The 23,815-nt window shown below is 32.6% G+C and overlaps 3 protein-coding genes across 14 annotated transcripts in view; 1 reads left to right on the top strand and 2 right to left on the bottom strand.

Moving 5' to 3' along the window:
• The window catches only part of kis (chromodomain helicase DNA binding protein kismet), a 31,306-nt gene extending 11,300 nt beyond the window's left edge, over positions 1-20,006 (bottom strand). For 6 of the 11 annotated variants that reach the window (XM_076399220.1, XM_076399226.1, XM_076399224.1 and 3 more), the window contains exons 1-6: positions 19,712-20,006; positions 14,628-15,170; positions 7,668-14,346; positions 7,324-7,610; positions 6,818-6,907; positions 4,341-4,565 (exon numbers count right to left, since the gene is read on the bottom strand). In XM_076399220.1, coding sequence (XP_076255335.1) covers positions 4,341-4,565; positions 6,818-6,907; positions 7,324-7,610; positions 7,668-14,346; positions 14,628-15,118 — 7,772 coding nt within the window. In that variant the 5' untranslated portion in view covers positions 15,119-15,170; positions 19,712-20,006. Of the gene's footprint in view, positions 1-4,340; positions 4,566-6,817; positions 6,908-7,323; positions 7,611-7,667; positions 14,347-14,627; positions 15,171-19,127; positions 19,464-19,711 lie in introns of those variants that run through there. The other 5 variants (XM_076399228.1, XM_076399229.1, XM_076399230.1 and 2 more) reach the window with 2 other exon arrangements.
• A 1,046-nt stretch (positions 20,007-21,052) lies between these two features.
• Rpp30 (ribonuclease P protein subunit Rpp30) lies at positions 21,053-22,735 on the bottom strand. Its single transcript, XM_076399251.1, has 6 exons — positions 22,499-22,735; positions 22,201-22,424; positions 22,078-22,146; positions 21,605-21,879; positions 21,434-21,513; positions 21,053-21,251 (listed from the first exon to the last, which is right to left on the bottom strand). The coding sequence occupies exons 1-6, from the start codon at positions 22,596-22,598 to the stop codon at positions 21,112-21,114; spliced, it is 888 nt and encodes a 295-aa protein (XP_076255366.1). The 5' UTR covers positions 22,599-22,735; the 3' UTR covers positions 21,053-21,111.
• Positions 22,710-23,684, top strand: RsfS312 (ribosomal silencing factor RsfS-like protein, 312). Of its 2 annotated transcripts, none has more exons than XM_076399256.1 (3): positions 22,710-23,061; positions 23,118-23,378; positions 23,426-23,684. In XM_076399256.1, the coding sequence occupies exons 1-3, from the start codon at positions 22,815-22,817 to the stop codon at positions 23,602-23,604; spliced, it is 687 nt and encodes a 228-aa protein (XP_076255371.1). In that variant the 5' UTR covers positions 22,710-22,814; the 3' UTR covers positions 23,605-23,684. The 2 variants fall into 2 exon arrangements, with proteins under 2 accessions (XP_076255371.1, XP_076255372.1); XM_076399257.1 differs by having other exon boundaries at positions 22,718-23,061; positions 23,435-23,684.
• Positions 23,685-23,815: the final 131 nt, after the last annotated feature.

The raw sequence follows: 23,815 nt of genomic DNA, 5'->3' as shown, positions 1-23,815 counted from the left end.
AATTAAATTAATTTAATAAAAACATCTTTATACTATTTCATTTCAGTAAATGAGAGAAACGCTACGAGCAAGGAGATAGAGAATTCTAATTTTAAGAGTCTGCCCATTTAAAAACATTTTTTGAAAATTCGAAGCTTAATATTAGAATTTAAAAGCGTTTAATACAACGAATTAACAAGTGCGATATAAATATCAACTGCTTCCGATGATCAATTAATGAGAAACTAGAGAAAATCTGTCTAAAGGTAAATTATATCAAAAAATATCATGCTTGTCTTTATAAAAGTTTCGTGGATGACGCTGTGAAGTGATATTCTCAAGGAATACTCTTTTAGAAAAAAATAATGAAACTTAATAATTAATGAAACGTTGTTGATGAGCCTGACATATAGCTTTGAATTGAAGTCATCTGATTAATATTTGATAACAAATTGATAAATTTTTTAAGCACACACTTTCTTTTGTTTTTGACATATTGTACCCTTTCAATTGTTATAATTTTTAAATTGCAAACTTTATTATATTCTACAATAAAATCATTAATAACCGTCACCCATTTAAATCTTCAAATATGTATAAAAACGCCATAATAATAAATTAATCTCTACCCTGAATGGAATTTCGTCACTGTAATCTGTACATAAATGCGGTATGTTATTTAAAATCCGTATGTGCCGCTTGTACGTATCAGACGTTAAGGGTTTGGTTTGTGTAGCCGACTCAATAATCGCTACTTTCCGTTAAAATTAAATAGTTTTAAAATAGGTTAAAAGTTTTCGTTTTAAATCCTACATATTTATTAAAGGTTATTCTAATAGCGTCGTCGGAAACACTATTTTTATTACAATAAAAATAGATAAAGGTAATAGATAAAGTAACAATAAATTAAATGCTTTTACCATTCTTTATTATTAGGACTTAAAGTTTCAAAAAAGTTCCAAAAAGAATTTGGATTTGGTATTCATCGCTATAAACATCACACAATTTTCGATCAACCTCCTATTTTCAGAACATAATTTTGTATAATTACATATTCTGTAAGTAAATAATAAATACTACCTGTAGAATATTCCTATAGATTGTGCGCTATAATTCAATAAGTATTAAAATTTGTGACTTTAAAGCCGTCTATTTCCTAATAGACGACGGAATAAAACCGAAATTACTTTTTTTTAACATAAATCAACTATAAATGTATTTTGAGGGATTTACTGACGACCTATTCTATACCATATTGGGCAAATTATGCTACATTCAAAGCTCTATCGTTGACAAAAAATGTAAATCTAAAAAGTTCAACGATGAGGAAAGTTTACACAGAAGCATATCAGTTGAACGTTAAAATGGGTTATTGCACAACTTATCTTGCAACATGTCAACTCTTAAATGGCAAATACTAGAGCCGTCACCATATACCAGACATCGCTACTTCCAAATGATGTCATATGATCTAGCTAGTTTAGCAACTGTTTATAAAAATCCCTTAAAATGTATTTATAGTCTTTATATATGTCTAGGTTTTAATACGTCTCCACAAGTAACATGGAGCTTTTCACTGAGTCTATTAATTAAAAGTTGGTCAAATTAATTTAATTATAAAATCCGTTTCATACGCCATTAAGACACATTTTTACACACATTAAAAAATATTGATTCGTGAAATTAATTGTAATTATTGTTGACCTAAGTAGCTTTGGAAATGCTGAAACAAATCATTCATAGGTGTTAATAAATCCTTTGTAGCAATCGTAACATTTAGAAAAAAATATTTTAAAAACAAATAGAAAACAAAGAAAGAATTGATACACTGTATTCTTGATCTCTTAGAAATACTTAAGAGCCGTTTATAGTGTATCAAAACCTATAGCAATTATATCCGTTAATGTAAGTACGTAAAAATAAAATATACTTCATCACCTAATTTAATATCCTTGTCAATTTGTTTATCCAAATCCGTTTTAAGAAGACAGTAGACAATTGCATGCATATATAATTAACATAAAGCTTAAAATTATTTCGGCAAAAGCTGGTAAATCTCGAAACTCTAAACCATGAGGTAGGTAACAGAGTGTTTGTCTGTTCATGATATAAAAAATGTAACGAAACAAAAAAATTGGTTAATCCATACGAAAACCATCCCATAGAACTAGTACAATCTATAATGATGGGAGACATATTAATTGGCAAAAAAACATCTAAATAATTCTAATAAATAATAAACAGTGTTAGTAACTATAAAAATGTTGATAAATGGATTAGCGTGAAAAATTCAATAATGAAAAAATGTATAGTCGCTGCTACATCGAATTTTATTTTACAGTATTTCAGGTTTATAAGTTGCATTTGAAAATTATATTATTTAGTCCATTTACTCTTCAATAAACATTTTTACATTAATCAAGAACATACTTTATTAGCAACTTCGTCAATTAACTTCAATATTAAAATATATTTAGAAAATTTAGAAACTGTATTTTCATTGTTAATTCTTTATTTTATTTTCCAAATACTTAAACTAATCATATTATGATATAGATAGATGCCTGAAAACTGTTCAGTTTTTTAAAATTATATCCTGTTCAAAAATAAACATTTTTGATAATTTAGTTTTTAATAATAATAATAAAATAATGAAAATGAAAATTTAAAAAAATGGACATTATCCCTTTCAATCAATTAAAAACAATGAAAGGAGAAAATTTCAATCAAAATCGATTTTTTCTATTAGTAAAAGTCAAATTGATTAAGATAACCCTAGAAAGTTTGGACAATGAGCAGTGCGTGTCAAACCTGTTAAAGCTACAGCTGAAAAGACATTTTACTCGAGCATAATTTTAATAGCGGATAACGGACTTATGGCATATAAATTTTAGAATCCGAGATTTCGTCCAAAGATATTTCCATGTGATAATTTGTTTTTGCATTGATCTAGTTCATAAGGACCCCAATTCTAAAGAAGTTAAAACTGAGATTGACTTTTTCCTTGTTTATAAGTCCCAACATTTTTATTTATAGGATTCCAATATTTATAGAATGTTGTTTTTTTTTCAATGGTGACTGCATTTTTTTAATACAGTTAACAGGTCAACTGAAAAGTCCCCGGTCTACCATAGTAAAACACATTTTTTTTGGCAAAATTAGTTTTTTTATTCAACAATCCCTTCAAGGGTGACACACTGATTATAGCGACCCTCCAATTTTTCCATACCATTTTTGTAGTACGATTTGTCCTTTGCTTCAAAATAGACCTCAGTTTCGGCGATCACCTCTTCATTCGACGAATATTTCTACCCAGCGAGCATTCTTTTGAGATTTAAGAACAGGAAATAGTCGCTGCGGGCCAGATCTGGAGAATACGGTGGACGAGGAAGCAATTCGATGCCCAATTCATGGATTGTTGCCATCGCTTTCACTGACTTGTGACACGGTGTATTGTCTTGGTGAAGTAGCAGTTTCTTTTTCTTCAATGCGGCCGTTTTTCGGCATTTCGTTCTCCAAACGGTCCAATAACGCCATGTAATAGTCGCTGTTGATGGTCCTTCCTTTTTTAATGTAGTCAATGAAAATTATTCCATGAGCATCCCAAAATACAGACGCCATAACCTTGCCAATCGACTGTTGCGTTTTCACACGCTTTGGAGCGGGTCCATCCATGTGCAGTCCACTCGAATAACAACCTCTTTTGGGCATCCACTGCGTTCACCGTCTTAGGTACTCATTTCACCACGTCTAAACTTAGCATACCAATCATTGATGGTTGATTTTCTCGGAGCAGTGTCCAGAAACTCGGCATCAAGACAAGTCTGCTTCAACTGTACTTTTTCCCTTCAAAAAGCAATATTTTATCAACACGCGAAATTCCTATTTATCCATTTTTTTTCACAATCACAAAAGTTGCTTCACTCAAAATGCTATAATTCACAAACTAATGATCCGACAACTGTCAAATTTATACACGCATCTTTTGTTATCTATGTGTCATGTTGTTGTTATGGTCATAATGTTTTATATTGCCAATTTTTTAAAAATAATTTATATATAATATAAATGTATTATTCTATTAATAAATTAAGGAATGAATATTATATCATACATCAGCTAACATTATTCTTTATATAGCCTTGTATTTAGAAGTCTTAAATATAATACTACTTATTATCGTATATATAATAAGTAGTAATAATACGTGATGTATTGATGTATTACTTTAATGAGAGTAAATGGATGAATGGAAAAATAAGCAAAATGGTGAGGTGGCTCGATGCAGCAGCAACAGATGGCGTCGGGCACCGTGGACAACTAACCCTACATGGCCGAGCAGTAGCCGGAGATGTACTTACGCTGGCGCCTGAGTGGGCGTGGGCGGCTGCATGGCCTGCATCTGGATCTCGCGGTCGGACGGAGGTCCGCAACGCGCCAAGAAACATAGCGCCGGGTCCTGACGCATCGACGTGTAATTCTCGTAGCCGTGTTTCCATGTCCCGATCAGCAACGATTTGTCACATTCAGAATCCCACCACGCGGCAGGCAATTGCTCCGTAACCGGGGGGTAAATCGGCAAGGCACTGTGAACGGTACATACGGTATCGCCAATTGTTAATTTTGACTGGCTAATTTCATTCAATTGTCTTTTCTAGTCTCGCTTTATTACTTTTCATTGTAAATACTCGAAACGTTTTAATAATCAAATAAAAACAGTATTTTAATTACTTTTTGAAATATCCAGCAAACGGGACAAAACTTCAAATGGACTTTAGCATTGTACAAAAAAAAACTACTGCATTCAAACTATTTCAGACTAATTTGAGCTTTGATAAATTAGGTGGTCCAGATATTAGTGAAATTATTGGATTCAACTAACATATATGTATAAAACCACACCTAACAGACTTTTTTGTTCGTGATAAATAAAATATCAGAAATGTGTATAATTTCACATTAATTCTTTCATGAGTCATTTTCTAAAATATCTAAGCTACTGATGTACTACAAATTAATAGTAATTTAATCTGACATAATGCGGCTTTTCGCTAATTTGCTAATCAAAGGTTAAAAATATTATCGGTGTATTAAAAAATATATCTGGGTTACTATATTATTGAGTTACATAATTTAAGCAAAAATGATTTGTTTTGAAAGTTTATGAATATAACAATATATATGATAAAGAAACGTTCTTAATGGCGCTATTTTTGAGCAGTAGTTACATTTTGATGGCATCAGGTTATCCGATTGAAGCCCATTTGAAGTTTGAATTGCTTAGGTCGGTTTCGCAGTTTCTCAAAAATAATAATTTTGGTATCAAGTGCCGTACCGCTCGGGTTTGACTACACTTACATATGAGAATGAATTTTCCATTACCGCAATATTACATATTTTTTCACAAAAAAATACAGAGGATATTATGCAGTTGATGTCATAATTACACTCTAATCGCGTTATTTATATATTGTTGATAAAATATGGTCATAAAATAAGAAAATGATGGAAAATCGATCAAATAAAAATAAAAACTAAGGTGAGCTATCCCCGTTTACTCTCATTGATATAAAAATAGGATGCTATTACTCCGGAGATAAAGACAATAAGGAGATAAGATTTTAGTTAAAGAAACTGTGCGGCTATGTATTACTAAAAACAGAATAAATTGTATTTATAAACGTTTTAACTTCTTTATTCTATTTTCAAAAAAATATCAGATAAGTGAGAAATATCAAATAATATGATTATTTTATATTTATGACAAAACCTGTACATTAAGTAACAGCCGTGCACAATATGTATATCTTTCCGATCATTACTCTAATATCAATTAAGATCAATGTATTACGAGTTACGACTGACAACTAAATTATTATTTTTGAAAAACTTCATTCTCATATATAAAAAGTGACGGAGGGAAGTTGGGAACCAATACTAATAATAAGATTAGTGTTAAAAAACAGTTATGTTAAATATAAAGCCAAAAGCTGTGATAAAAAATAATGACAAAAAGTATAATCTATTATGCGTAAGCAACTGGCATGACCTCAAAAAGCATCATGCAAGAATGTCGAAAAAACGTAAGCTGGTATCCCAACAATAAGTAAAAAATTTGGGCATATGAGTTAGAATTATAAAGTCTTACCTTCACTATTATTTTCAAATACCTACAGTTATGTATGACAAATATTAAATGTTATGGTGCAACCTACAAACATTTCTTGAAAAACAAACTTACAATAAAATACTGATCATTGTTACTGATTATTTAGTATCAATTAAAATGAATATTGTGATTCATTAAAGTTGTGACCTCAAAAAAATAATATAAAAGAGAAATGTAATAAAAATGCAAAATTTGTATTTACTTATAATAACATTACGAATACTGATTACACCAATTGGGTCCAATTTCACACATATGAAAAATAAATTTTTCTTTTTACTATTATGGGATTATATAATTTAATAAACTATATCATAAGTTATACATGGAAAAATAGTAAAAAAATACTAATGTTAATTGAAGATAAACTTATATGTCTGTAAATACTTCCGAACCTTCAAATTATTTAGGAAATTTTAAATGTAAGACAACTAACAAAATATATGAACTTGATAATCGGTTTCATTATGTTCACATAGGTATGTTTCATTTTATCTGTAAGTTGCACCAGGATATTAAAAACACGTTTTTCCTTACCTTTTGGACAACAATCAATCATATTTATATACAAATAGGTATTATCTCCTATTAATTCGCTTAAGATATAATAAACCTTATTTAACTGAACACACCTAATTCTCAAAACTGACTAAATAAATGTTGGCTTACCTAGCTTGGACTCCATCAGTAATGTGTTGAACCAGATCTCCAATGATTTCATGCTTGATATAGTATAACATTCGAACTCGGAGCAGTACCCTATAACATTTTTTTGAAATTTATTGATATTTTATTTCAAGCTAACATTGCATTACGAACATCAACATTTATCAGTATAGTTGAGAAAATTTATTCTCATAGAATACCTACGTATTCTCTAAATTAGCATGGTATTCATCACGACAAACTTTAAATTTAAACTGTTTAATCAATCTAACAATTAAGTACACATTTACGTGCTGAATTAAATTAAATGGGAATCATAGATATATAATATTAAGCAATTTATATTTATTTTAATTCTAAAAAAATTCTGACTCTGAAGTGATATATTACTTTATGTTCTAAATCATTAAAAATTAATCTAGCATCTGTCAATTATAAAAATTAATTTAATTTTTAATTATATATTTAATATGAATTTATTAATTTCAATTAAACGGAATATTACTTACTTATTGGCATGACGGCCTAAATGCTTTTTATAATTATTCTCCAGGAATATGTCACCGTCGTACTTTTCGTTTTTACTCCAATGATTAGGATCAGTAAGTGCAGCGTGCCTAGTATCTTTACTTGGTTTTTTCTTATGTTTATTTCTTATTCCTCGAGGTACTGGATCTTTCAGACCTTGATGGTTTCTCGAAATTTTTTGTTCACCATATTCTGATGGAGCTATCAGGTCCCAAATAAAGTTGCGAATCTTTTCATCGCCTCGATAAAATCTTAGACAATATAAAAGCTGAAAAAGAAAGATCCTAAAAAATCTTAGTAGTATTAAAAAAGAATGATTACATACAATTACTCTAGCACAATCTTCTATATCCATATCTCTCCATCCTTTCCTAAGTTGGGAGTTTTGTAAAATTTCTAGCCAACGTCCCCAACCGAATGTCAGAAGACCACGTTCAACCATGAAACATTCTCTTCTAGACCAACTACCATACACCATTTCACCTTTTTCTCCAGCTCTTGGATAATAATCGTCACCTCTCATTTTTTTCTTTTTTAACTTATTCCTTCTACTACCCCGTAAACCCAAACCCGACCCGTCATTTTCTGGGTCTGAATCTGAAGAACTTTCTAGTTCAGACATATCCAAGGCACTTTCGTCATGACCATATCGCTTAATTTGAGTGCGTTTTCTGGGTTCGGACATGACTAAATCTTCGTTTTCGTCCTTTTCGGTTGTATCGATCTCTGCCTTTTTGGCCCATTTACTCCAGAAATCAGGATCGTCTAGATCTATATCGGAGCGACTAGCGCTGGATGCAAAACTTGCTTTTGAAAAAGTTGAGCCTTTTTCCGATTCCATTGTGATGATTTGCGTTCTTCGTGCTAATATGACGTCAATATCCTCCTCGCAGAATTTGTCGCCATCATTTTCTTCATCTAGTAAGGCACCATAAGCACCTTTCTTTAATAAATCTTCGATTTCTTTTTTACTTAGCTGTCTATTTCCGGAACCCTTTTCACCTTGACTGGTATTCATACTTTGCAAAATGGCCTTATCCAAGCCCAATTTTAATGATGCTTTATCAAACATTTCTCGTTCGTAGGTATTTCGACAAAGTAATCTATAAATTTTCACCATTTTTTGTTGGCCGATGCGGTGACAACGAGCTTGCGCTTGCAGATCATTCTGTGGGTTCCAATCGCTGTCATAAATGATCACAGTGTCTGCTGCAGTTAAATTTATTCCCAAACCACCGGCTTTTGTGCATAACAAAAATACGAATCTATCAGAATCAGGCTTGGAAAAACGATCAATCGCGGCTTGTCTTAGATTTCCTCTAATACGTCCATCAATTCTTTCATAGGGATACTTTCGGAACATTAAGTAATCTTCAAGAATATCCAAACATTTAACCATCTGACTGAAGACGAGCACTCTGTGCCCATTTGCTTTTAGTTTAGGTAAAAGTTTATCAATTAATACCATTTTACCGCTGGAGTTGATAAGTGCTTTATAGTAAGCATCAGGATCTTCACCATTTTGTTGTTTGAAGTCGTACTGAATTTGATCTTCAGCCCCATTAAGCAAATACGGATGAATACAACATTTTCTCAATTCCATCATAGTGTTCATCAAATTTGGAATATTTGCGTAGGTTGTACCTTTAGTAAGGAAGGAGAAATTTCTCTCTAATATGCCTCTATAGTACTTCTTTTGAATATTTGTTAATTCCACTTCGACAACGGTTTCTTCCTTTGGTCCCAATGATTTCTCTACGTCTTCTTTTAATCTTCTTAACATCATCGGTTTCAGGAGACATTGCAATTTTTGTACTTCTTGTTCTGTTTTGAGTGACCCAAATTCCTTTATAAAAGCATCAGAATTAGAAAATTGCGTAGGTTCCAAAAAGTTCAATAAAGAAAATAATTCGTTTACATTATTTTGCAAAGGTGTGCCAGATAAGAGAACTCTGTGTTCAAGTGAGAGTTGTCTTAAACCTTCTAGCAATTTACAATTCCTGTTTTTTAGTCGATGAGCTTCATCTATCACACACAATCTCCAATTAAATCCTTTCAGATCGGCGAAATCAGTAACAATAATTTCAAATGTTGTAATCAAAATATTAAATTTAGTAATATCTTTGATAAACTGGCCTTTGTCGTTTTTAAAGTACATTTCATATTCTTGTATCATATTACGACTGGTGGCCGAACCATGGTATACAATTACATTCATATCCGTCCAACTTTCAATTTCTCTTTGCCAATTTGGAATAGTTGAAAGAGGGGCGATGACCAAAAAAGGCCCTCTTATTCCATACTCCCACACTGAATTTATAAATGTTAAACTTTGTATTGTTTTACCCAAACCCATCTCATCAGCTAGTATACAATTCCGACTGTTATACCAAGAAAATAGTAACCAATTCAGTCCTTCTAACTGATATTCTCTCAGACTATTTCCACCCTTAAAAATCGGAGAAGCATCCAACTTTACCCAGGCATCTGGACTGGGTCTCTTCTTGGCCTTCCATTTATCCTTCGGTGGTATTTTCGCAAATTTTTCATACTGCTCGATTTTAAGTGGGTCCACATCTTCTTCTAACTCCCAAGTGCAATCTTCATATTGCAGCGAACGCCATTTTACCAGATAATGTCGAACAACTTCTCCTGATGTGGGGTCAGTGTGTTCTGACACATCTAAAACTCTGTCTACCTCGACATAATCAGGATTAAATGGTTCCTCATCTAAAGTTTCAAAAATATTTAACATTTGGGCTTGCTTTTGTTTGAACCTCTTTATTTTGTTAGAAATTCTTTTGTCGCCTTTGAACAGCTCATCTTCAGTCTTCCATTCACAGTGTAAATACGAAAAATTTCTATATTTAACGAAGTATTCTTCAACATCAACCACTGTTGTTTCTCCATCTTTTTCAACTTTCGATTCTTCAATAGACTCTTTATTAACCTCAGTATCTTCAACACTCTTATTTTCATCTATTTTATCTTCTGAATCCTTATCTGGATCATTTTCTTCTTTCTTTTCCTCATTCGATGATTCTTCTTTAATTTCTTCAATTTTTCGCTCTCGTTTTGTCATTCTTGATGCCAACACATACTGAACCACCATCGAATCTTCATCTGAAGTATTTACATAAACGTAATTCATGCCCTTATTAGCATCTGATGAGGCTGATGGAGATTCTTCTTCGGGAGTTTCTTGGACGGACGCCGATGATGTAGATGTGGGTGGTACCACGGAAGCAGGAGTAGGCAGAATGGGTTTATCGGGTACCATTGGTTTTCGACTTCTCGGAGTGGGAGGTGTGTCCTCGTCAGAAAATCGAAGCATTACATCATCAATGTATTTCTTGCGCTGCGTATTACGAGCCGAACGTCGTTTGTTCGACGAAACGAAGCCATCTCCAGAAGGTGATGACGGTGAAGCATTAGGGATGTCTGAACCTTCTCCATCTGATTCAAAACCAAACATTGGCCGCCTATTCCGTGAATATCGCTTTGAACTTCCACTTTTGCTTTTTGGCTTGGCGCTGGGTACTTTCTTTCGTGACTTTTTGTTCTTTTTTGGCATTTCCCCAATTTCTTCGTCTATTTGAGACTCATCAAATGCATATTCGTCCTTCTTTGCTTCATCAGTAGATTCCGCTTTCGATGGTGTTTGGGAATCAGCTTGCATTTTATGAGATTCCGAGTCACTACGTTCAATTATATCGGTAGATGATGATTCCGGTTCCATTGTCTGCTTATCTACTTTGGCTTCCGCTTCCTCGAATTGTTTATCAGACAGAGAGGATACATTTTGTAAATTCTCAGTCGATTTATTAATAGATTCGTCAGTGGCGCTCTCTTCAGATCCTTCATTCATTTTTTTCTTCCGAACATACTTTCTTTTCACCCTAGGAGTTTCTGGGCTATCCTTAGGTTCTTTCTTTTTCCTTTCTTTGGGTGGTTTTGGTTCTTTGGGAGGTTTAGCCTCTTTGGGTGGTTTTTGTTCCTTTGGTTTTTTCGGTTTTCTACCTTTTTTCTTTTCTTCTGTTATTTGATCCATGCCTATATCGGTAAATTCAGACATTTCACCGGATGTTATACTCAAGCCTGCGCCAGGAGTAACAAAATCTTCTGAAACAGGCAACTGTTGAGTTTGAGGTACTGATGATTCAGTGGTGTCTGCGTTTGATGAAATAACTGCCTTTTCATTTTTTTTAGCTCGTGGTTTTCTTGGTTTAGCCCCTCCTTTTCCTCGACCTCTGCCCGTTGTACTCGTTACCTGAGGACTGTCAATCATAGGAGCAGTAAACATGGGACTTTGCAGCACACACTGGGTACCGCCATTGCACTGCTCTGTTGCTTCATGTTGGCTCAAAATATTAAGCTTTTCCTGCAGGTTTATTATCTTTTCTTGATTTTCCGCCGCTGGTGGCATGCAGTACAACTCTTGTAGCTGTTGTTGTAAGGCAGCACGTTCTTGTTGATGACTAATAGGAGGTTGATATCCAGCCATCTCCTGATTGGGTATCATACCTATATTGGCAGAAATATGACCCATTCCCTGCATCATGGGCATGTTAGAATGATTCATACCCTGAATAGGCTGCGTGTGAGGCATTCCTGCAGTAATTTGTCTTTGAATCGGTAACGCGCCTGACCCCAGTATATTAATCGTATTCTGGTCGTATGTGTTCGTATTAGATGTAACCTGTCCATGCATGACGTTGGGCGGTAAGGAAGGCTGATTTATTTGTTGAGTAGGTAATGGAGTTGAAGAAAGAGGAATTTGACTTGCTATTGATACTGATGCGGTACTATTTGTGCTCCCCAAGGGTGTTGTCTGTGCTTGAGGTTGTGCGGAAGGTAAAGCAGCTGCAGGTGTCTCTGGAATTTTATCTGGAACACCTGAACTTGAGCTAACTGGTATTGCTCCTTCCAAAGGTATGTTTTGACCGGATGTATTGATAATGCTCGAAATTGAGTGTTGTTCTGTGGTACCTGGTTGTACATTATTGTTTTGGTTTTCCTGATTTGATAAAGTTGGCAATGAAGGAGTTGTGTTGGGCAAAGTATCGACTACTGTAATTGGTTCACTAACATTGGAGGTATTAACATTTGATTGGCTCTGATTTGAATTTTGATTTGATAATGAATGAGGTTGGCAAGGAGGAGATGATGGTGAATTCAGCCCGCTTTGATTGTTGGCATAAATAGATTTTATGTCTGGATTGGTAGATATCGAGATTTGGCTACGGAAACTAGGAGATTGCAATTGAGGAGACTGAGGTATACTAGATTCAGATTTATTAGATTCGGGTAAAGATTCTTGCGAAAGAGAGTTTTCGTGGCTAAAGACGTTGGATTGGACCAAATCATCCATCTTATTTCCTGCGCTTTTTGGTGTTGATGGATCGCTTTGATATCCAGTCATACTGGATACGCAGTTAAAGTCCGTGAAGTTATTTGTTGCGTTGCTCTGGCTGGATATTTGTTGGTTAGATGTCGAACTAGTATTGCTCAATTCATCAACTTGCTTGATCGAATCACAATTCGAAGGAAGACTAGATTCTTGCATGGTTGCAATGTTGTCGTCGGTGGTTGATGTAGGCGTCGGAGTTGGCGGATGCGATGATACCGCAGGAGTAGATGCTGGCATATTTTGTTCGGTGTTTGTGGTGCTACTTGGCATTTTATCTGGTATACTTGTAGTAGGTGATTGTACAGAGGTAAAGTCCTGAGAGGTAACAGGCATACTTTGAGGTGTTTGAGGCGTTGTAGTATCTCGTTCTTTAACGGGTGTTGGAATTCGATTATCCAAATGTGTTTCCGAACCAGAGCTAGGTTTTTCATTACGAACTTCCTCATTCATGTATACCGATTCCGAATTAGCCATTGAAAGGTTCGAATTCGGAGGCATTTGAGTAGGCATTAGTGTTTGACTAGCCGGTGGTATCGACTGGTTCGTTGACACCTGATCCATTACATTCATTGAACCATTCATATTTGTTATATGCCCTTGAGATTGTCTAGGAGACTGGGATGGAGGCCACTGCTCTGGCATTTGACTTCGCAATACGTTGCTCATCGCTGGAGAAAGAGGGTGTTGTGGCCCTGGCGGTGGCGGTCCGAGGGAATTTCGAGACTGATAAGAAGGATATTCTGATATATTACTCGTCGCTGGAGGCATAACCATTTGTTCGAGAGCTTGCAGGGTACTCTGTTGAGAGTATGGAGGCATCGTTCCCGCTATCGTTGTCTTTGGAGTTAAGCTTGTGGCAGGTCTCGGGCTCAAGTTTGTCTGCTGCATCTGAGTATGCTGTTGGTGGGGCGACATATTGGGTTTGGCCGGCGACATAACCGGTCTCGGAGACATTTGCGGAGCTTGTGGCCGTGGTGACATTTGCGGTCTGGGCGACATTTGTGGCGACAACTGAGGGAAAGGTGCTCTATATTGGGGACTTGAATTACCCATGGGTCCCGTATGTTTAGGGGGCACATATTGCTGTTGTTGAGGTGGTTGTACTTCCATTTGCCTTTGCATCGGCTGAATCGACTGATGACTCTGATTATAATTTGGAATACTACTCGGATGCGGCATTGGATTCTGTGACGGTGTTTGTTGGTTGGTGGCAGGCGGATGACCCACTCCATGAGTTTGACTCATGTGAGCCGAAGATGGATTTGTAAGGCCAGTAGGATGGGGCAAAGGTTGATTGTGCCCCATTTGACTGTACTGCTGGCTCTGTAAATCCATTTGGTGGTGAGGCTGTGGATACTGATGATGAGGCATTCTTTGATGCATATAACCACCATAGCCTTGACTTGATGCAGGACCGCTGTAATTAGAGCCTTGCGGATATCCGTGGGGGGTGTGTCTTTGGGGTATTTGATAAGCACTTTGATGGGGTTGTTGCATCATAGGATGTTGGCTAGGAGGAAACTGCTGCTTCTGTTCCTGTTGATGAGGGTATCCTGTCATCGTCTGTTGACGATACTGGCTCATTTGTGAATATCTAAAATTAAGAATTGAAACATTATAGAACATTGTTAATGGTTATACGCTCATTAATTTTATTTAAAACAGGAATAATACGATATTAAGAATATAAGTTCTGTGTTCTATATTGAATGACACATGCCTTGAGTTCTTAGCTGCTGATAAAAAGTAATTCAAGATAATTCACAAAATGTTTTTGTTATTAAATCCATAATAATTAATATCGAGTAGATATGACCTACTCCAAACCAAATATACCAGCTTCGTTAGTGTTAAACTACATTTGCAAAAGCATACCTGTGCATTCCTGGATAAGCAGCCGCAGCAGCTGCCGCATGTTGTCCCCATCCGGGCTGCATCGAGCTAGTATCACCCATGGTACCTACTTGTACATCGGGCATGGAGTACATGCTATCTGCGGTAGCCTGGTATGGATATTGAGTACTGCCGGGCGGACCAGTCGGAGGTCTGGGTACTTGCCGGGGATGGCCGTAACCGGTGCCCGGTGGGCCCATCGGTGGCCGTCCGTCCGCTCCAGTTCCGTACCCCTGGGCATAAAGACTCTGCTGAGTATTGGGATCCATGTGCGAGGAGAACGATGTACTGCTGCTAGTGCCAAATGTGGCCAATTTCTGGAGGGGATTCTCTTGCGAGTACACTGGTTGTGTATAGGCCGAAGGGGCATTTCTGTCGCCAGTCACCGCCGGGTCGAGGTGTACGGAACCCAATTCGGGTAAGCCTTCCAACATTCCACTGCCATCCTCCCCGAACAAGTCGTATGACTCCATCGCTTTATGCGGCACATATCGCTTCTTTACTGCTCATTTCATAGGGGCATATCTAGAATAATTTTGAAAAATAATATGTATAATCACAACCACTTTTTGAAAAGAGACATGTGGAATTAATGAAATCTATCGATCCAATTCAAAAATATTAAATTGGTACGAAAAATATTTTTTAAAGCGGATTTAAACTTATAAATTTCAAACAATAATCGATGTTACTTTCACTATATAACCTTAAAACCATCTATTAGAGAAACCAAAATAACTTTAATTTAATAAACCAAGTTTCCATTTGTGAATCGCTGTTGATATGAAACAATCATTTTTGAGACGAATGATTACTGGTGAATTAAAAGTGAAGCTACGTGCAATAATCATCATCAAACCATAGCCGGCGCTTACGTCTCAGCCAATACGCTGCTGTTCGTGTCGCAAAACAGCCACAGTTGGCGATAAACGGGAGCTGTTCTGGCCTTAGACAATGTTAGTCTCCTATTTTCACGTCTCCTTGGTATTGATCCATGTCTTTTTCGACACTGTTCGCTCTATCTTCTACACAAAAGGTCGATTTCGCCATAGAAGTTTGTGACGAATTGGTTTAGTTGCCCTGCAAACCACCGTATTCTGCGTTTCTGAATTTCCCATTTTTTTCATCCTCAACTTAATTTCTAACACGATCTCAGAGAGAAACATGTACCATTTACTCTCTTCCACATGCACCATCTCAGAGAAGCAAAAGCAGCTTGACCGACTGGGCTTATTACTCAGTGGTAGATGTTCGGTGTAGATCTTTTGTATTAGCGATCCTAAATACTTGAACCCGTTGATATATATAGTAGCACGCAATCCGTCAGCTATTATTATTTCGATCCTTTCATCATAAACTCTAGTCACATGTGTGATGACATACTATAATAATGAACAAAAAAGTAGTGGTAGAAACTCACAGAAACTTCACAAAAGGATTGTAAAGGTTGCCAAGGAAGGTGATATTATTCAGTGGAACTGGAAATAAATTGTTTACTATGAGCTCTCAATAACTAAAACGATTAAAGTGACAAAAAATGACTATAACTAATCAATCGGAAAGCCGTTGTCTTCAATAATAACAACGTTAGACAACACACATATTTTGATGTCTAGGCGAAAATGAAAAAATATCGATTGCCTATAATTCTCAGAGTTTCCTCAATGACGAATTATGGTTCTATTAGAAAAGCGGAAAATGGCATATATTAATTAGCGTTTGAAATTTAGATTAATAAAATTGTTTGAAAAAGATGGACAAAAATGAAATTATTTTTTCTCTAAAACATTACCACTTTAATTTTCTATCTAAATCCTGTAGATAAATTTATGAACAAATGGAAAAATATTATCTATCAATATTAAGAAAAATAAAAAACTAGTAAAGTACCAACTAATTATGGCTGATTTATGAATATGAACATATTTAAAAATATAATGAGAATACAAAATGATTTATCGAAACATTCAAAATTGTCTGATGAAATATGAACTTTATAAGAGTTAAATATATAAATGGTTTAAATAAAGGGGAAGAAAATTATCAATATAATCATTATTAATTAAAACTTATTTTTTGGTGAATCAAAAAATACGAATAATAAATATACATTATATCAATTTCTCGATTAAGACTATAATGGTAAACAATTATTGATAATTACAGACAAGTCTAAATTAATTTTTTAAATACATAAAATTCCAGCAATATATTTCAAGAAATGCAAGAAAAATAGAAAATCGTTTACCCAAAGCTTAAACTTAATGCAGACGACGGTGGGTTAGCACCAAAGGGGAAAAGCTATACGCTTATGTGTTGAAAATACCATGAGCTGTACAACTTTCCACCCTACGGTACCAACAAATAAGACAGAGTAAAGTATAACTTAATTCTTATAAAGCGATTTTAAATTTACAGGGAATATTTAATATAAAGTAAAATATAAAGTATATAAAGTTTCTCAATACTGATTATCAAGTAACATTATTAAATGTGAATAAAGAAATAATTTCCAGTTGACTCAATAATATTGCTTACTTTCAGTGCATTGAATGTGTGGACTGTAATCGTCAAATAATCGTAACACGTAAAATGACTGGATGAAAAGAAAAATAAAATGTCTAAACGTAACTACCTCAGCAATTCTATAAAATTCTAGATTTACTAAATGTTTAAATCGCTCCCATGAAATAGTTTTCTTTGCAAAAACAAGATATAAAATCCAGGTAATCTTTCTGAATATTGAATCACAATGTCCACTCTAAGAATTATGTCCACTCTAAGAACCTAGACAGGTACAAATTATTGTTGAATATTCGCATTCTAATCGGTTTTAGTCATAGTCCCGTTAATTACCCATTAAACCATCAATACTTCTACCGATATATTCTTTATTCAACTGTACTAAATGCACCCGACTTTATGGATAGCCATAATACCTTCGATGCTGAACAAAAGCAGTTTTACCATAGGTATAATAAATTTTACCGGTACAACCATTTTTGTTTTAATAATAAAAATGTATATACACTTTTCAATATATATTGGCGAAAAATATACTACTTCGTTTTACTACTAAGGCAATATAATGTTCTTAAATTTCTTTGAAAGAAGGAAACCTGTATAAATTAAAATATATACATATATAAGAAAACGCGTGTTTTGAATTATTTAAATGGTAATGAAAGTAATGAGGAATAAGCTGCAAAGGGGTGAGTGAAAAGACTAGAGGTCAAACCAGACGGAAATTATAAAGGTCCTTCGAAATGAATGAATGAGGTTAGATGAAGAAACTTAGACAGGAATTGCCGATAGAGGGAGTATAATTTTTACTTCCCCTGTTACTATTAAATAATTTAGAAATAAGATAATAATTCAAAGATTACATTCAATAGGTGCTATTGAATGTATACTCATAAAACATTATAACATTCACAAAGTCTGGACATATTCAACGATATGAGTATTATCAGATACAATATATTTCTTTCTAGATTTTTTTCGGATATATATTTAAACTAGTATTTATATTGTTAATATTCGGGATACCATACGGATTAAATTTGTAGAGTTACACTAATATAATTTTTGTATATATTAAACAATTTATAAATATGGTTTATATGACTTCCGCAACTAGATATACATAGTAGGAATTTTCAATTAAATGACAAGCAAAATAAATGATAGACAAAAACATAGTAAAAAAATAGAAATGGACACTTACTTTAATTAAAAGTTACTCGGGGAGGACATTCTACTGTTACTACACTGTTATTATTCTAGACAATCTTGAGAACCTTGGAATCTTTCAAATTAATTTAACAAAATTAATAATTATTCTAGCATAAAATATTAGCAGCAATATCAAACTATAACATTTAAAGCAATAACATAATCTACAAATTAAAAATGAAAATTCTAGAAACAATATTCATAACGTATTAATGCTCATATAAAGAATATCATTAAAACTTGTGTTCTAAATATTTACTAGAAATTGAATAACGGTAATTAGTTATGTCGGATATAATTCTAAGCGGTTTTTTAATAAAAAGTTTTTAGTTATTGAGCATGAAATTAACGATTCAACTTGAAAAATATACGAACGCATTAACATTTATTTATCTATGTGAACGATTTATTGTGAAACAAATGTAAAGGTAATAAAGCTAATTTGCAATTAAAATCGATAAAAGGCGACCTAAAAATAAGCTAAATTTGAAGTAAATAATCTTCTGGCTAACAACGCAAAACATAAATTTACAGGTTTTAAAAAAGCTTGCAGTCGAAAATGCATTCGCTTTACGATCAAAAAATGTTTTTCTGTCTGCATCTTGGAATGGCGACTGATAAAAAAGGAAGGAATAAAGGAATCGGTTTGACTTTATAGGGATATATTTTACTACTTATCCACAATACTGTTATACATTGGAATAACTTTCAATATGTAAAAATATATGAAGAATTTCGATTCGTTACCTAGTGTTTCAATTTGGAAGTTCGACGTCGAATCCGCAGGACGATAAGGTATTAGAAAAAAACCTTATCAATAATTGAAACCGGCATAGAGAACAATGAACTTCGTCGACCGCCATTCGTAATGTCCAGCGCTTGTGCCGCGTTTTAAAATCAAAATTAGCGACATTGCAATCGCATCAGAGGTCAAATTTTACTATTCGTAGTATTTATGAGAACGGACTGGAACAGACCGAAGATAATTCCCGTCATATTCTCGTTTTATTGATAAATTTCTTGCTCAGAAAGACACAAAATTACAACACTACTAGTAATAAGTCTTAAAGAAACAATTTAATTGGTTAGAATAATACGATTCGGTATTTAGTTGTCGAAATACAACCAATCAGGTGATATCTTTTATCGAAATGTTGACTTCTCACGACCAATGACGCTATGGAAAATGAAAAATTACTAAAATGAAAGCAGAATTTTCTTTCCACTTTATTTTCCTTATGGCAAAACTATCCGAAGCAAATTTAACTTGGTCTAATTTGATAAAGCATTTTTTACCTAACTCTAAGCAAAACAAACCTAAAGCTACCTACCATGAGCACATCCGATCTGTGTGTATGGGTCTTGAACTAAATACGCGTTTTTCTACACTTTTCAACACTATACACTCTTTTTAACTATACCAATTCAAACATCACATTTGTATCAGCAAATTTTTACTTATTGTTAAAATATACTAGCGATTATTTACATAAATTTGATCAGTAAAATTTTGTGTACAAACTGCGCTAGAAATGTTGACTCCATCTTGCCATTTTCAAAGGCTTGTGATGTATAGAGGCGCCACCTACCTTTAGGGCGGTCTATTTGAATACGCCTGTTACTGCGCCTGATCAGGTTTAAATGGATTCCCATCCCCAAACTTTTAATTTATTTTTATAATATCTGACCGTTCATGGTGTATCGATTTATAGGAAATATGATTAAAATAACTGTGTAATTATTCTGCCTGTTATATTCAGTAGATAGAGTCGAAAATGATATTTATATCTATTATATGAACTATTATTTTTAAATAAATGATAATAAATCAATAAACCATAATTAAGAGCACAAAATAAATCAGTTACTGAAAATATATTTTAGAGTGCCAATTTGTTTGTATATAAGACAAAAAGGAACACTAATGTAATATACTAAATTAATTTGAACATTTTTTAATTTTACATATTTTTAATTACCAAAACTAAAAAATGATTTGTAAAAATGCATTAGCAGAATATTATCAAATATAATATGTTATTATCCGGTTAGATCTGAATATTATCCAAATATCATCTGATGTTTTTATTTAAAACCAAACTACCATTAATTTATTTTGGTAATGTGAATTTGTTAACTACATAAAAGTATTTTTAAAATATAAATAGTAGGAAGTTTGAATTGTTAATTGTATAGTGGATTTTACAATCAACGTTTTTCTTAACAAAACACTATTTACAAGTTCTATCAATAAAATGTTATACAAATCATTGTTTTTTAAAAATTACAATTGCTGTATCACACAAATTATTTATTTATATTCTACTAATAAATAATTATTTCTGTTTTACAAATAATATTTGATGAGTTGTTCTAATTTATTATTGATATAAATTCAATACAATTTTATGTGTGTGCTTTAACTTTTCAATAAAAACATATATATTAAAATAATATGTACACTAAGGGCATGTTCATAAATATGCAAGCAACATGCAAATAACACAATGCTACAAAAATATATAGAGAATACAATCAGCTCATTGTGCAAATAATATATTTCCATAAACGAATTCATATTCTTTCACATTGATTCAAGTGACTATATATTTTATATAAAGGTAAGATTATCAGGATGTCATTTAAACGATTTAATTGAAATAATAGTAAAATTTTTCTTGTGTTAAAATAAATATATATTTGATATAAAAAATCATTTTACAATAACTAATTATACTTTGGACTTTTTCTGGGCTGGTTCTTCCTCATTCATATCTTCATCTGAACTTTCAGCACATAGTGCTTCCTGAATAGATACTTCAGGTTCAAGGTTTTCAACTAACATTACAGCCTTTCCATGCCTCCGCCCAACTAAGTAATATAAAAAATTAGGTGCTTATACTTTTTAAATTATTTCAATGTTATTAAATGAGAAATTTAGAAAATCAATCCCTCATTTCTATATTATATTGTTTACTCATCTTAGATACTTTTTTATGAAAACAACAGTTACTTCAAGCCATATAAAATATACCATGCAATTACATTCTTACCTGCATTCACAACTACATTTCTTGTAGAATGAAGAACAGCATTCTTGGACTGCAGTTCATTTAATCCAAACAACTGACCTCTGATAAACATGTTAAGGTACATTTTTATGCAAATACATATTAATAACATGCTAAATCAAGTATTATATAATTTTGCTATAAAAAGGATACAGACTGATAATGTCATATGGACTTCTTATTAAATAATGATGCTCAGCTCCACTGGATACAATCACATTTTTAGATTTTCCAAGTGAATGATAAAGATGGGAGAGGTGAATCAAATTTTTTCTTTTTGATGCATCTTGAATTGCGGGGGAGTATAGCAATTCAAAGTGATAACCTTTGTCCACAAGTTGAAAATATAATTTTCTGCTTAATTTTAAGGATATCTTATTTTCTGGATCATATGAAAGTATATCAGCATCTAAATTACTGCATGTAAACTGAAAAAATAATTGATATTTCTACTAAAATGATATTATAATCACTGCAATATAACAATATATAGCATTATCAACAATACTCTTTAAATTTGAGGTTTTATAATAATATATAAGTAATAAAAGAAGCTTACTATAAAACAGAATAATAAATGTTAAAAAATTAAAAAAATATCAATATTTGGTTTTGTTATACATTACCATAAAGGCTGTATGAGTTACAGGAGTTACTGCAATAAGATCAAACTTTTTAAAATTTGGAGACTTTATCTAAAAAAAGTAGCTATAATTATAAATATATTATCTTCTCAATTACAACCATACAATTTTTTGAATATTATCCCTATTAGAAAATATGATTGTTAACCTAGTTAAAAAAGTAAAATTTGATAGTCCTAATTTTGAGGCACATGCTTTTAATAATTCAATATCAAATATTTTGGGCAAACAATCTGGAGCACCAAGTGAGTCGCGTCCTTTCTTTTTCTTATTTGTTTCCAAATTTCTATCATCAATAGAATGATTTATAGCAATTGTTCTATATCCAACTAAAATTAAACGAGAACCAATAAACTACATGTATATTAAATAGAATCAGGGTAACGTTTCAGTTATTACTTACATGAATACAAATATTTAAGAGCTATTTCTCTGCAATCATCATTGAATGCTTCTATATTAATATTTAAATCATAATATCCCTCAGTTTTTAAATATTCCATATTTTCCAGTAGTAATTATTTATATTAACTTAATTCAATTTTAAAATACTTTTAATTGATTCGTCGATTGTATTTAAATTTCCTTAACAATCAAATGCATCTTGGAATAAGTCAAATGCATTTTGTAAGGTTAGGTACCTTAGCTTTTAGGTTATATTTTCAGTAGAATATCAATTCTTTTCATTTTAAACAGAATTTTAATAACGATATGATAACATGTTCAAAAATAAATTTTTAAGCTGCGCTCGATTTTTTATCCAAAAAACATACTTGTCAAGTAATTCCACCTTAAGATACACAAGGACATTGTGTAATGTAAGTAAAAGCAAGTCAAATGGTATAACTGAAAATTCCATAGCAAAAGATGATATTATTTTGGATATAGAAAAGGAAAAATATTTGTTTGATGTAGAAGAAAATGAGGTAGATAAGTTTGACTGTTTTAATGGACTTAACTTAAAACGTAAATATATATATTATATCTGGTTTACCATTTTTTTAACAAAATATATTTTTAAGGTGGCAAAAGTGGTGTATTTGATATAGAAGATTTAGTAGAAGCTCTACGTAAAGAAAATAGTGAACATATATTTGTAGCAAATGTTCCTAAACAAATTAAATATGTTGATTATATAGTAGTCGTGTCAGGAAGATCACAGAAACACATGCAAGCTATAGCATATTTTATAAGACATTTGTATAAACAAAAAAGAAATAAAGGAGATCTACTTCCTAAAATTGAAGGTGAAAACTCACAAGACTGGATTGCTATGGATTTAGGTTAATTGGAATTTCTGATATTTAAATTATAATGAGCTTTATTAAAGGTTTTTCAGGAAACATTGCTTTACATGTGTTTTCAAAAAAGGCTAGAATAGTGTATGATTTAGACACATTATGGTCAGTTGGATCAAAATATGATGATGAATATAATAAGAAAGAACAGATTTCTGAGATGTTGTCTAAATATTCTACACCATTATCTGAATTTCAACCAGCAAGTTAATTTTTATTTTATCTGTAAATTGTTTAAATATATTTATAATTAAATATAATATAATTAATATATAATTATATAAAAATGCATTGACAATGTAATTCATTGTGATGATACCTTTGTTTAATGTTATATATAAGTAACAATATCATCTAATATTTTGATTTTAATTGAAATTTTATATTGAATAGTATTACAATGTATCAGGGCGTTATAAATA

This window comes from Rhynchophorus ferrugineus, unplaced genomic scaffold, assembly GCF_030347505.1.
Source record: "Rhynchophorus ferrugineus isolate W39M unplaced genomic scaffold, kcgeb_rfMv2 rfM3, whole genome shotgun sequence".
Taxonomy (NCBI): Eukaryota; Metazoa; Arthropoda; class Insecta; order Coleoptera; family Curculionidae; genus Rhynchophorus; species Rhynchophorus ferrugineus.
This window is presented reverse-complemented; position numbering and strand designations above follow the sequence as displayed.